Genomic DNA, 15,158 nt, shown 5'->3' with positions numbered 1-15,158 from the left:
GGAAAACCACCCCGTATTGAGTCTGCCAAGAAAACGCTGGAGGGCGTCACCCCAAGGGTCAGACATGACCTGGTGCTTGCACAGGAGAGACCTTTACCTTTTATAATGTGAATGCTGTTTTTCCCGTTGAGAATGAACTTGACTTCTAGGATAGGTAGGCTAGAGATTGCAGGATGCTCAATAAATTCATTCTAAAAATACTAACCCCAGTTTAATTAATTTATAGGTGTATGATTTAGGTGCAGATGGTCAAGGGATGACGAGAGTTGCCTCCGTGTCCCAGAACAGCATTGTGTCTGCTGCCGGAAAAATTGCCAGGTAGAATGTCTAGATACCTACTGTTCAGACTGCCTGTCTCTCATTTTGCATTGTTTGATATGACAAGGTTTCTCCGTTACATGAATTACTATCTTGGTTTCCTTCCTAGGACCATAGACCGCTCGGTGTTTAAGCCTATTGTGCAGATAGCTGTGATAGAGAATTCTGAATCTATAGACTGTCAGCTGTTGGCAGTCACCCATGCAGGTAAGAATTCGGAAGCCTCCTTTTCTATATTGCTGAGTGCCGTTTCTGTTCTCCGGTTCAGACACTTACTGGACAGCAGTCTTTCTCGCTCGATGGAGGAGCTGTTACGTACACAGTGCATGTGCATTAGATTCTCTGCATGGAGGTACTGTCCTGACTTGTGCAGTCATGCCTTTTGCATGGTTTTTAAAGGGCAAGACTCATACAAATAATTGCACACGTGCGCCTCTGCACAAAGCACTCCTCTTCCATGATGTGTGGTAGCGGGGTTCACACCAGATGAGGGGGGTGGCTACTTGTGTTTGAGCTGGGCCTGAAATTTGGAAGCTAGGGAGGAATGCTTAGGGATTGCTGGATAGTTAAGCTCAGTGGGCAGTAGCCTACAAAGCAGCTGGCTGAGGCAGCTATTCATGATGGGAGGCTGTGCCAGAGTTGCCCTGGGGCTAGTTATGGCAGGAGCTGTTTGCTATAGGCAAGAGACAAAGCCAAGTTATGGGGAGAATAAAAGCTGCTGGAAACTGAGTCTAGAAATTCTGCTGGCTGTGACTTCAGTCACTGCAGAGATGGGACCTGGATAATCGTCAAGAAGCATACATGTGGGCAGAGTTAAATTCTAGCTATTTATTTTAAATAGCCAGCTAGTTAATTGGCTCCTGGCTTCTTAATAGCTTGTATAACACTATCTTTAAATGCTAGGAATTTTTCTGTGTCCTAAGATTGTTCTGTAATTAGCTAAGTAGCACTAGACCGCATTACATCTTGTATAGCCTTGTGATGATTGCCCACATATAGTATTATGCCTTCTATGGAAAGCAGATTTTCATTTCCTTGTACTTCTAAAAAGTCTCTCTCTTTCTCTTTGGCAAAAGTGCTAATTGGCGAGACAGTTAACTGAAGAATATCGAAGGCGTTTCCTTGACAGTCACAAAAGCATAATCACACACCTTTTCTTCCTTTAGGCGTGCGCATGTATTTTAGTACGGGTCCGTTCAAGCATCCGCTCGATCGTCCTGCGACCCTAATGTTGGTTCACGTCCGCCTCCCCCCAGGTTTTTCTGCTGCTTCTAATGTAGAAAAGCCATCGAAGGTGCACCAAGCTCTGTATAGCAAAGGTAAACGGTGGCTTTTCGTAGCTTCTGTCGTTTCAGTTTGGCAGAATGACAATAGTACATTGTAAAAACTTGATCTGAAAACTGAAGTCTGCCCTAGTTAACTATATTATTATTATTTTTGTCAGGTATTCTTCTGATGGCAGCATCAGAAAACGAGGATAATGACATCCTGTGGTGTGTTAACCACGATTCTTTCCCTTTCCAAAAGCCGATGATGGAAACCCAGGTAATTTTCAAATGTTATGGTCGTTTTGAAAATAGCTGATGTTTCTTTAAAAAAAGAAGCTGATGGTTCTTTAAACAAAATTAATCTGCATGTCCCTTTGGATATGTCCCGATTCTGTAAAAAAAATTCATATTCCTCCCTGCACCTCCTCATTTTGAGGACCCTGTGCTTTGTGCTGTGAGAAAATGCATAAACGTGACACAGCAGGAACAGCTGTGCACTACTCAGGTACAGGTTTTACTGCTGAGGAAAAAATACAGCTGTAGACTCATTGCATGGTGGGTTCATGCAATATTCACTGCAGTTCCCATTTCCTTAGCAACTGGAACATTTTATGCTAAATGAAGGAATCAGAATTTTTGTAATAGCACTACTTGCCCGTTGCGGTTTGTGCCAAGCTGCCCGTTCCTTCAAACGGAAGGATCTGCACTTATTTTGATAAGGTATTTACCAAAAATACTCGTGCCTTACCTGGCCCCAGAACACCTAGCCACAGTGATCCAGGCAACAGTCACCTGAGGCTGGATTTCTTCAACTCGTTCTACATGGGCCCACCCTTATCTCTGAGCCGGAAACACCAACTAGTGCAGAATGCCGCAGTCAGTGTTCTTATGGGAACGTCTTGGAGGGCACAAATCCAGCCCCCACTGGCTGCCATTTGACTACCGGATCAATTTTGAGGTTCTGGTTATTACCCTCAAAGCCATACACGGTCTGGGCCCCGAGTATCTGAGACAATGCCTCTCCACCTATACCCCCCCCCAAAGAGCCTTATGCTCCTCTATCATCAATAAACTGGTGAACCCTGGCACCCTGGAAGCTTGTCTATCAATGACCAGAGCCAGGGCTTTCTCAGTCTTGGCCTCCGCCTGGCAGCTCCCAGAGGACTTCAGGGCCCTGCCAGAGCTAAAACAATTCTGCAGGGCCTGCAAAAAGGAGCTCTTCCACCAGGCATTTGGCTAAAACAATTGAACAAGCCGCTATCACCAACTAAAGGTAAAGGTATCCCCTGTGCAAGCACCGAGTCATGTCTGACCCTTGGGGTGACGCCCTCTAGCGTTTTCATGGCAGACTCAATACGGGGTGGTTTGCCAGTGCCTTCCCCAGTCATGACCGTTTACCCCCCAGCAGCAAGCTGGGTACTCATTTTACCAACCTCGGAAGGATGGAAGACTGAGTCAATCTTGAGCCGGCTGCTGGGATTGAACTCCCAACCTCATGGGCAAAGCTTTCAGGCGGCTGCCTTACCACTCTGCGCCACAAGAGGCTCTCACCAACTAGAAGTCCCATAATCTGCACTAACTGAAAACTGGACCATGGTGCAAACTGACCAAACTGTTATTGACTACTGTTATACCACACTGTTTGTTGTTGGTGTTATTAAGTACTGTTATTATATAACACTGATACAAATACACAGTTAAATAAGTTTTACAATGAATGTTCATCGTACTTTACCACATAAGAGAGTTATAATGTAAACCGGCCTGAGCCGAAAGAAAGGGCGGTATATAAATATAATAAATAAATAAATAAATATAGATGCCAAGGATGGAACCTGGGACCACTTGTGTGCCGGGCAGATGTTCTGCCACTGAGCCATATGCCCTCCTGCCCCTGGTTCTGTTCTGTACCTGGCACCACCACAGCAAGACTTCAAATCAGTGGGAAAGGGGCAGAGCTTAAGCAACCTGTCTTCACCCAGGCAACTGCACAGTAGCCTGATATCCACGATGGATAATTCTTCACACAACACCAGGATTATAAACCTGCCGTGTAGCACCTCGACTGCCTTGTGAAACATCTGTTAATTGACCATTCTAGACTATTGTAGTGCACAGTTTGTTAAGTACAAATACTTCCCTCCATGTGTGTAATTAACAGGAATGTAAGAGCACAGTCTGCCCATCCCACCCATTTCTCCCAAATTGGGGAGCAGCAAACACTGCCATTGAGCATCCACTGCTGAGCCGAGAAAATTACCCCAATGTTGAGTTAAGAGGAACCTCACAGGATGAAAGATCAGATAACAGCCAGCTTGCGCAGGTGCCGTTTTAACTGGAGCATCAAATCTGACTTCATGCTTCAGTTTCTCGCTCTGCAATTTTTTTATTCAGATGACTACGCGGGTTGATGGGCATTCTTGGGCTCTTTCTGCCATCGATGAACAGAAGGTTCAGAAGATTGTAACTCCCTTGAATAAAGACCTGGTTCCAATAACTGACTCTCCTGTCGTTGTGCAACAACATTTGCTACCTCCAAAGAAATTTGTACTCCTTTCGGCACAGGTATGTGGAACATACATATTTGCTTGATATGTGAACGTTTTGAAAAGAAGGAAAACAAACTTTATTAATTGCACGTGAGCTCTGTTCAGAAATACATTTGTTGTCTTGTAAAGTGCCTGAATGCTCTTGTATTCTGATTTAAGCTGAGGCAAGGAGAGAATGCAGTGCTTAATCAGTAGGGAGAGGAAATGCTTTTGACCTACACGTGACCTACACATTGTACTTAAATTGTGTGCTGCCTTCTTTCACTGAGACATGCTTGTGCCAGTTGACAGTCTAACCTAGAGGGCTTTGGCCGTGTGGCTTGATTACAGTAACCAATCATCCGGCTTCGTAAAGGAGAATTAGTAGTAGTTGGTTTTTAAAAGTGCAACAGTGAAAGCCAACAATGCAACAACATTGTAAATTAAGACAACAATGTAAAACACTTTGTCCAATAAAAATATTATAGAAATCATCAACAAGCTTTTGCTATGATTAAGTTTTGTCTTAATTTTTCTTTAGGGGAGTCTTATGTTTCATAAACTCAGGCCAGTGGATCAGTTGCGACATCTTTTTGTGTGCAATACAGGAGGCGATGGAGAAGAGATCGAAAGGTTTTTCAAATTGCATCAGGTAAAAATGTTTGTCTTTTTTTTTAAACGGCACTTAGAGTTGTCATCTGTGTTTGATAATCTGTTTGCTTCAGTACCCTCTTTCTGATGGTATTTGCTAATCTGAAAAGATGTATTATCATAGTTGCAAACATGACGTTTCCCCTTACATATTGTAAGATAGGAAAGAAACCTATGTGGGTGACCTTGGGCCAGTCACACTTCTCTCAGAGCTCTCTCAGCCCCACCTACCTCACAGGGTGTCTGTTGTGGGGAGAGGAAGGAAAGGCAAATCGTTAACCACAGGGGTAGTCAACTTGTAGTCAACCTCCAGATGTTCATGGACTACAATTCCCTTCAGATGTTCATGGACTGCAACTTGTGGTCCTCCAGATGTTCATGGACTACAATTCCAGATGTTCATGGGCTACAATTCCCATGAGCACCTGGCAGCAAATGCTGCCAGGTGCTCATTGGAATTGTAATCCATGAACATCTGGAGGACCACAGGTTGACTACCTCTGGTTAACCAGACACCTTCGAGTAGTGAAAAGCAAGGTATAAAAACAAATTCCTCTTCTTCGTTGCATATAGGCTTGTGCAAAACTGGCTGCTTAAGAGTCTTGCTGGGTCAAACTAAAAAGCCAACAACAGGGCATAGAGGCTGAGGCCTCCTTCTGCTGTTGCCTTGCACTGGTATTCAGATGTTTGCTTCTGAATTTGGAGAACCTTTTCTCATTCTGAATTGGAAACCTAATGATCATCTTCATTCGTTTTAGGGATGACCTTTAGATATGTTCCTGTCCATCTTAAAGCAACACAGCATTTCTTACAAGTTACCATCTTACTGGTCCAAACGGCTTATGCTCTCTCAGATACATGCTCAAAGTATATCAAGGTCAAGCCTTGTATATCACTGTCTTGATTTTTTTTTAAATGATGTTTCTTACAGGAAGATCAAGCGTGTGCCACATGTCTGATCCTTGCGTGTTCATCTGCTGCTTGTGATAGAGAAGTTTCTTCCTGGGCGACTCGAGCATTTTTCAGGTGAAATTATTCATATCCCAGTGACAAATGGAACTCTGGGTGATTGGGGCCGATGAATGGTTAAAAGTGAAACTTGCACAAAGCTTAACTCTGCAGGAGCTGTTCACTGCCATCTTGGGTCAATAGTCTCCATTTTGTCATTGACGATCTAAAACAGGAACAGGCCTGTGAGCCCCACAGCACATGAGAAGCATGGCTTAACTTTGGTTAGGAAGATCAACCTCCCTGGCTCCCTAGTTCTCCCCTGGCTCCCTGGTTGTAGAATCGTGGCAAGCTCACATTTTGTATTTGTTGGTGATGCTGGGTCCATAGTTTTTAACACACTTACAATTGTAGTGTTTTAAGATGAATTTGAAGAGTGGCTTGCCGGTGTTTCTGAAATGACTTTTCTAATCTGTTAAATCTCAGGTATGGTGGAGAAGCACAGATGCGGTTCCCTTCTGCCCTGCCTCCTCCAAGTAATGTGGGATTTGTCTTGGGCTCTCCCGTTCCACCTAGTGAGTAGCGAATATAACTATGGCTTATTTATTTTTCTGTTTTCTCCTCTCCTTTTTGCAAGAGCTTTTCCCATTTATTTGTTTGCGCGGCTCACAATTGGTCCCTTGCCGCCGGACTGACAATCGGAGGGCCCAATCGTAAGCTCTCTGGCCAGGGATCATACATGATTCTGGAGCAGGGAAAGGAATAAAACACATACACTACAATCTGATACATCAGCTTCATGTGCTTGATTTGAGTTTGGGTTGTATGTTCATACTTCTTACAGTCCCTTGAAGAGTTGTAGGGAAATGTTTTCCGTATAAAATATATATCTTTTTCTCTGCAGGTTCCCCGATGACTACTAGTAGCCCCTACCCTAATCCAAGTTTTTTGGCAACACCTATGCCAGGTATCCCCTTTAAAAAAAATTACACTGTGGTTTACTTTTGGTATCTTGATATTATTGTGGCTAAGGGTGTGTCGATATTTCAGGTTCGCAGCCTCCTACAGTATCCACACCAGCATATGCATCTGGGGGTCACATGTCTCAGCCGGGCACTTCAGTTAGCGGCATGACGGGCCCCGAGATCGTCTTTTCCGGCAAACACAATGGCATCTGCATATATTTTGCTCGAATTGTAGGGTGAGTCGTTTTAGGCAATACAGCCATATGTTTGTGCGTTAAATAAGATCATAGTTTGTGTCTATATCTGACCTAATCCAACCAAAGTTAAGCACTAAGCATTTAAAAAAAATTTAATTACCTTATTTACACATTGCCTTTTTCATCAGTGGGGACCCAAAGTGGCTTATGTTGTTCTCCTCCTCCTCTCTACAACTCTGAGGTTATTTATTATTTATTTTATTTATTCACATTTATATACCGCCCTCCCCGAAGGCTCAGGGCGGTTTACATGGAACTGAGAACTATACAAAGAACCATACATATAAATGGGTTGGTTAGGCTAAGGGTGTGACTAGTCAAAGGTCACCCAGGAAGCTTCCCTGGCAGCATGCAGATTTGAACCTGGGTCTTCCAGATCTTAGACAGTGTAGGCAGTGTGTCATTCTGAGTTCCGTTCATTTCTCTGGGAGAGACTCTTTTGTGCTCATTGTATTTGTATTGTAAAAGTATTGTACAATTTAGTTCTATTTTTGTGGCCATCAGGAGGTACGAGAATGCAGACAAAGGATGTGTGAATTGGGCAACTTATTATATCTTCCTTCCACGCTGCCTACCGTATCCAATAGAAAGCTCATTCTTCAGTAGAAGTTGAAGTTTCACTTTGCCTGGCAAACTGAATTAAATGCTTGCAGCTGCTCGTGCAGCTGTTAGGTTTGTTATGCTAAATATGACAGCTGTTGAAATGAATCGGTACATTTTGACTGAATTGCAGTCCTAATGGGTAGTGGGGTGGCCTGGAAGGATTTGTAGACAGCCTCTCCTTGGTATCCACAGTGGCAATGATCTCAGTTTGCTTTGTAAGAAGTTGAAAACAATCATACAGGTCCATGCGGAAGCCAAAGCCAAAAGTATTATCCATTTGATATCTTTTATTGAGCCAAGCCAGGTTGGCACCAAAGAAGATGCAAGCTTTCGATCTCACTAGAACTCCTCATCAGGTGGATGTTAGAAAATTTAAAAAACTAAGATGGCCTTTCAGGCCATGAGGTCATGATTTAATCTTGCAAGCATCCTCTATGTGGGTTTCTTACATTGGTAACAAGCGCACTATACTGTTGCACTGTTCTCTGTTCTACATGAACCAGAACCACATATAGGTTCCTCAAAGAATGGATGCATCTATGGAGGTTAAGGAGGTGGAAACAAAGCAGGTATTCCACATTGTCTAGAAGGGAAGTCAGGAGGGCTCTCTGAAAATGCTAAGAACAGCTATACAAAGAGGAGTAGGTGCTCTAGTACAGGGGTAGTCAACCTGGGGCCCTCCAGATGTTCATGGACTACAATTCCCATGAGCCCCTGCCAGCAAGTGCTGGCAGGGGCTCATGGGAATTGTAGTCCATGAACATCTGGAGGACCACAGGTTGACTATCCCTGTTTTAGTTCACTCACAAATGCATGCGGTGTTGTGAGAGTAAAGATATTTAGATCCAAATATCGGTACATTTCGACTGGAATGTCTAGACATTGTCAGTCAGTTCACTGCAATCAGTTGAACAACATTGTTAAACTCTGAAGATTTGCATGGGCTTTCTGTTTTGGCCGTATAAAACGCTGCTTTTTCATAACTTTCTCAGCATAGCCAACCATTTGCATGCTTTTCAGGAACATTTGGGATGGAAGCATAGTTGTGGAGAGAGTCTTCAAGAGCGGCCATCGAGAGGCCATCGCTGTAAGTGCTGATGGGCATTAATGTCTTTCTCATGGGGTTCTGTTATAGGTAGTAATGATGGTGCGTTTGTTTATGTGGGGAAATTGTTTTGGGACTTTAAAACGTTTCATTTATGGCCTGCGATTTGCAAATTCTCCTGGTTCCGTGTTGTCCGTCTTCCCAATTGGCTCTTTTAAATAGGATCAACAAACACACTCTACTAAAATAGATTTTTGACTCCAGTAGCACCTTAAAAAGGTAAAGGTATCCCCTGTGCAAGCACCGGGTCATGCCTGACCCTTGGGGTGACGCCCTCCAGCGTTTTCATGGCAGACTCAATACGGGGTGGTTTGCCAGTGCCTTCCCCAGTCATTACCGTTTACCCCCCAGCAAGCTGGGTACTCATTTTACCGACTTCGGAAGGATGGAAGGCTGAGTCAACCTTGAGCCGGCTGCTGGGATCGAACTCCCATCCTCGTGGGCAGACAGCTTCAGACAGCATTTCTGCTGCCTTACCACACTCCGCCACAGGGTTGAAGGTTCTACTGGATTCAAATCTCCAGACCAATCTAACTACCATCTTAAATTTTTATAATAAAAGAGTGATCATAGTTCATTGCAGCCTCCCAAAGGCCGCATTGTATCATAGTTGTACATTTTTGTAATTTCAGGAGGAAATGTTTCTGCGGCCTTTCTAGGCTGGGATTTTCACAGCATGGAATGGGACACCTAAGGCTCTATGTCCAGTGACCTCTTGATTTCTTTAAGGCTGTTTCGGATGTCCCACAGCATTGAGTTTATGCCTTCCATCCCAGTCCCATTCAGGACCACGAGTCTTAACAATATTACTATAATTAAGTCCGTGATCTCTTCCTCGTTTAGGTTGAAAGCAGTGTCCCACCACAGATGCTGGAATCTGTGCTGCAAGAATTAAAAGGCCTACAGGAATTTTTGGATAGGAATTCACAATTTGCAACTATGGGGACCCTTAGAAATCCTAGGTAAGATAATAAGTTGTTTTCTTTGTTTCTTTTTTCTAAGATCGGACCCCTCTCCCCGTAGGGGGAGGCCAGTATTAGATTGGCCTGGTTCCCCAGAATGTTCCACCCTATGCCCAATTATCCATCCGCTCCCTTCTGCTCATCCAGTAGGCCTCTATGGGAATAGTTTTTTTCTTAATCGCCATCATTGTGACTGAGTCATTGTTTTAATGGGGTTTTAATGGGGAATTTTAATGGTTTTTAATGTACTGTATTTGTATTGAAATATTGAGAACCGCTGTGAGCCGGTTTCCGAGCGAGGCCGTCATACAAATCAAATTGATGATGATGATGATGATGATGATGATGATGATGATGATGTGCAGGAGAGAGAGCCCAGTGAAGTAAACTCAGAAGCCTCTGTGGCATGTTTGGTAAACAATGAGATGGATAGGGTCTAATAAATTTAAAGCAGCAGCAATCTGTTGCCCACTAGGGTACTTTCACACATGCTAAATAATGCAGTTTCAATCCACTTCGGCAGCTGTTTGTAAGTGGATTGCACTATTCCACAAAAGTAAAATCCAGTTGCAAACTGCCTTGCAAGGGGATTGAAAGAGCATTATTTAGTGTGTGTGAATGAAGAGAATTGCCCATTGGAGGACTTGCCTCTAAGTGAAGAAGCATAGTCAATAGATTTTACATCTAATATTTTGTACTTCATTGACTAATCTGCCAAAGCCTTATATTGAAAAATATAATAAAATACAACAAAATAGTTCATAGTTAAAAAACAACAACACTAAATTGCTCTTGTTTTTTCTCTAATAATACAGTGCCTGATGTTTTTTTCTTATAGTGACTTTTTAGAAGCCCTTTTAGCTCTGATTTATTTTTGCTGCTGTGTATTACGGCAAGCTTTGGTGTACTGGTTAGGAGATCGGACTTCTAATCTGGCATGCCGGGTTCGATTCTGCACTCCCCCACATGCAACCAGCTGGGTGACCTTGGGCTCGCCACGGCACTGATAAAACTGTTCTGACCGGACAGTGATATCAGCGCTCTCTCAGCCTCACCCACCCCACAGGGTGTCTGTTGTGGGGAGAGGAAAGGGAAGGCGAATGTAAGCCGCTTTGAGCCTCCTTCGGGTAGAGGAAAACGGCATCTAAGAACCAACTCTTCTTCTTCAAATAAATAAAAATCAGTGTTTGTGTGTGAGTGACATTTGAAATGTGCAGCATAAATCATTGTTGTTTTTTTTAATTCCTTCAAATAAGTTTTGCCACACCGGCTAACTTGCAGCAGAGGCTGCTCGGCTTCATCCGGCCCGACGGTGGAAGTTCTCAGCAAGTGCAGCAAGAGCTCCAAAGGAAGTTCCATGGTGAGGAAGAAAGAAGCCGTACTTTTGTAATAGACATTGTTGCTTGAAAAATAACTCTTAAGAATGTAGAACAAAGTTTGAGTCCGGTGGTGCCTTTCAGACCAATAAAGCTTGAGTCAAGGTAAAGGCTTTTGTGCGCACGTACATTTCTCCAAATACAGTAAACCAAAACTTGTTTCATGATATCCGAAGCGGTGGGTGTTCACACAAAAGCTTATACCTCAAATAAAACTTTGTTGGTCAGAAAGTTGGCACTAGACTCAGACTTTGTTCAGGTGCTTCGGACTAACACGGCTACCCACCTGAATTTTATCTTAGGAATGTATGCAGAGAGGAAGTCATCTTTGCACAAAAGATGGAGCCTGATCTTCAGTAAAGGATCAGCAGATTTCCTAAATCTGCAGCACTGCAGAGAAAAATGGCCCACTTATTAGGCAGTGTCGTTCTCTGCTCTTGCATAGCCATCTCATTAAAATTGTGATTCATGATGTTTGTCCAACAGTGAATTCAGCTCAATAGCGAATTCAGCTGCAGTCCAATGAGCCTTGGAGATTTCTTCAGGCTTTGTAGCTCTGTAACTCTGTGCTGCTTTCTTGAGAAGGTTTTGTGCAATTTCGGGGGGGGGGGGGGGCGGCGATGGAAGAGGTGCCAGTGGATTGGTTTTGTTGTCACTTACCAGTATGTGTTTTCAATTTTTTTTGCAGCAGAGGCTCAGTTAACCGAGAAGGCCTCCCTACAAGGCATCCAACAGCTTGTTCGCAAAACCTGCCAAGCTTTGGCATTGTGGAAGCTTCTTTGCGAGCACCGATTCAATATTGTCGTAGGGGAGCTTCAGAAGGTATGTGTGCTGGCCGGCCCTCTTAGCTTCTTGGCCTGGGAGACATTCACTTTTTATTGCTGATATAAAACCTGAAACTATCTTTCTGTACAGACGTGTCACGCTCAGCAGCTTTCTCAGTGTATTCTTACCTTTCAGAATTCCATTCAGAGTGATAACACAGAGTAGTCACATGATTACACAGTAGCGAATAACAAGCAGTCAAAGTTTGCCTTGAACGCAGGGTAACAGCATCTTTTATGCTCTTACGCAGCCAACATTATTGCCAGAGAAATGTAGAAGCCAGTTCAGCGAGACCAAGGGGAGCTTTAAATGTTCCCTTGAACAGTACCGTCCCTCAGTGGCAGTCGTCTTCTGCAGTTGAGGCAGGTGTGTGGAGCAGATTGCATAAACCTAGGCAACCTTTGAATCCGAGCCTATATTTCCAAATATAAAGTGTTCTGGGATCAAGATGGTGTGGACCACAATTCAAAGATTTTTTTAAAAGGTTGTCTTTTAACACGCTCCCTTACATTGTTCATAGTTACAGCCTCTTTGTATGTTCTTTATGGCTTTTTGGTTCTGCCTTTCGTTGATACTGTACTGTCTAGTGCAGGCATTTCAGCCAGGGTTTCATGAAACCCTGGGGTTTCTCGACAGCCCTGGAAGGGTTTCCTGAATGGGTGGGAGTTAATAAATTTTAATATATATTTAAAAAAAAATTGTTAAATATTTATCAGGTGATTGACAATATATGGTCATGCCAATCTCCCCCCCAACAAATGACCAATGATGGGCCTGGAGGGGGTGGGAGGAGGAGAGGCCCTGGGTTGGCGTGTGCACAGAGCTATGCTTCCCATCCATATTCTGCATGATCATACCACTTCTAGGGTTTCTAGGAGCTTGAAAAATATTTCAAGGGTTTCTCAGTGGGGGGAAAATTGAGAAAGGCTGGTTTGATGTATCAGATAACAGATGAAACCAACCAGAAAGTGACTTTCATTTATTTTAAAAAATAACTGCATTCCTATTGACAAGAGCCTCTTGTGGCGCAGAGTGATAAGGCAGCGACATGCTGTCTGAAGCTATCTGTCCATGAGGTTGGGAGTTCGATCCCAGCAGCTGGCTCAAGGTTGACTCAGCCTTCCATCCTTCCGAGGTTGGTAAAATGAGTACCCAGCTTGCTGCTGGGGGGTAAACGGTAATGACTGGGGAAGGCACTGGCAAACCATCCCGTATTGAGTCTGCCTTGAAAACGCTGGAGGGCGTCACCCCAAGGGTCAGACATGACCCGGTGCTTGCACAGGGGATACCTTTACCTTTACCTTTATTGACAGGGCTGTGTAGATGAATCTGCAGGAGCTTCCTGGGTCACCTTTTTAGAAGATAACTTGCAAAGTAATCATTTTAAATTAGGATGGGACTTAATTGCTTATTGTTATCAGATTACACAGGACCAAACACAAATATTGAGGAAACCGGTGTGGAAATGCAAAGCTCTTTTTTTTTCTTGCCTGAATTAAAATAAAATACCGTCATTGACCATTCTGAATAAATCAGAATCTGCTCTCGAGTTTGTAATCCTCAGAGAAATACAAGAAAAACTGGACGTGTGTCCTCTTTGCTTACAGGAGTTGCAGGAACACCTGAAGGTCACTACTTTTAGAGACTTGGTAATCAGAGATAAAGAGCTAACTGGAGCCCTCATTGCCTCCCTCATCAACTGTTACATCCGAGACCATGCTGCTGTGGACGGCATCAGTTTGCACCTGCAGGACATCTGCCCACTGCTCTACAGCACAGATGATGCTATCTGCTCAAAGGTACAGCGTACCAGGCCGTCTGAGAGAAAAAGACAATTTTATTTTACCTTTTGGGGCAAGATCCTACCCAGCCCCACAATTAGTGCAGCTGTTTCTTGCAAGGAAATATTTGGTACAGGTGTTTGCCTAGTTCTTGTTAATTTGCTTGCTGAAAAGCATTATGGGTTTCACTCCCCGAATTAGTTTGCATCACAAAAGCTCTTGTATTAAGCTCGTGCTTTTATTTCCTAAGGGCTTTGATCTTAGTGTACCTGCCAAACAGTTTCATGTGTTTTTGAAGTGGGGAGAGCATACTGCAGTGCTTTGCCTTTTTGGCTCTGCCTATTGCTGTTTTGGTGCTGTGCTGATAATGCTGATGCGTTTCCTGTGTTTAACCTTGTCTTTTGCTGTTGATTTTTGTATGCTTTAAATGTTTGTGGAAATTTTTGTGAGCCCCTTTAGACTTTAAAACATTTTCAAATATGCAAAACACACTATCTGTAAGGCATTTTTATCTTTCCTCTAAACCAGTGGTCCCCAACCTGCGGGCCGCGGCCCGGTGCCGGGCCGCAAAGGCCATGGCACCGGGCCGCAGCTCCCTCTCCCCGCCCCGCCCCCGCAGTAAAAAACTTCCCAGGCCGCAAGCTTGCGGCCCGGGAAGCTTCTTACTGCGGGAGGCGGGGAGAGGGAATCAGGGCCGGGCCGCACCCGTGCACCACGGGGGCACGGCCCGATGCCCTGCCGGTCCCCAGCCTCGGAAAGGTTGGGGACCACTGCTCTAAACAGATACAAATGCCCAGTTTTAAATACTTTTTGTCCATTGTGATTCAGATTTGAAGTCTAAATTTAGCAGCTGGGTAATTTCTGTCTTTTTTTGTGCTGTATTTTGTTGCATAATAAAAGATCTCTTTCAAGTGTTCCATCTCATGTAAAACAGATCATTTAACTATAGTGAGGAAAATGCTGTCTTTTCATTGTAAATAATGACGGAATTTTTCAATACAGTGGAGTCATTGATTAAATGAGCAGCAAAGTTATTTTTAAGTAGTTTGAAAATGTAGTGTTTGGAAGGGTGAAGGCTGTTTCTCATGAAGCTGATTTCCTATGTGGAAACTTGCTTCTGTATAGGAAATAGGCAAACCAGATGTGTGATACACATGTCAATGTCGGACTATGATTTCTGTACAGGGAAATTTCATTTTTCTTAGACTATGCCCTGACTAGGACAGTGAATGATGACATGGATCTCTACCTGTCCCCGTAGGCAAACGAGCTACTTCAGAGGTCCCGGCAAGTGCAGAACAAATCCGAAAAAGAGAAGATGTTAAGAGAATCATTGAAAGAATATCAGCGGATTAGCATACAAGTTGACCTTGCCAATGTCTGTGCTCAGTATAGACAAGGTAAGTGAAAAAAGGTGTTTCGTTGGGAACAAATCACTCTATCACAAGCAATACGGTTCAATAAACATCTTGACTCAAAATAAACATATTTAACAGTGAAATTGTATTGAGCAGTTTATAACTTAGCAATCTGTATACAACAATCAGCAATTTTCTGTACTGTGGTTCTAT

At 43.6% G+C, this 15,158-nt stretch overlaps 1 protein-coding gene across 1 annotated transcript in view; it reads left to right on the top strand.

Annotated features, from left to right (window-relative positions):
* NUP155 (nucleoporin 155) overlaps positions 1-15,158 on the top strand; it is a 36,615-nt gene that overhangs the window by 9,244 nt on the left and 12,213 nt on the right. The window contains exons 9-24 of the mRNA XM_077347001.1: positions 227-318; positions 428-525; positions 1,485-1,637; positions 1,763-1,863; positions 3,981-4,151; positions 4,656-4,766; positions 5,697-5,791; positions 6,200-6,288; positions 6,618-6,680; positions 6,764-6,914; positions 8,559-8,625; positions 9,487-9,605; positions 10,862-10,965; positions 11,670-11,803; positions 13,414-13,605; positions 14,849-14,987. Coding sequence (XP_077203116.1) covers positions 227-318; positions 428-525; positions 1,485-1,637; positions 1,763-1,863; positions 3,981-4,151; positions 4,656-4,766; positions 5,697-5,791; positions 6,200-6,288; positions 6,618-6,680; positions 6,764-6,914; positions 8,559-8,625; positions 9,487-9,605; positions 10,862-10,965; positions 11,670-11,803; positions 13,414-13,605; positions 14,849-14,987 — 1,879 coding nt within the window. The remainder of the gene's footprint in view (positions 1-226; positions 319-427; positions 526-1,484; positions 1,638-1,762; positions 1,864-3,980; positions 4,152-4,655; positions 4,767-5,696; positions 5,792-6,199; positions 6,289-6,617; positions 6,681-6,763; positions 6,915-8,558; positions 8,626-9,486; positions 9,606-10,861; positions 10,966-11,669; positions 11,804-13,413; positions 13,606-14,848; positions 14,988-15,158) is intronic.

The sequence above is a fragment of the Paroedura picta genome, chromosome 7 (genome assembly GCF_049243985.1).
Source record: "Paroedura picta isolate Pp20150507F chromosome 7, Ppicta_v3.0, whole genome shotgun sequence".
NCBI lineage: Eukaryota > Metazoa > Chordata > Lepidosauria > Squamata > Gekkonidae > Paroedura > Paroedura picta.
Note: the sequence above shows the minus strand (reverse complement) of the source record. Positions and strands in the feature narration are given on the sequence as shown.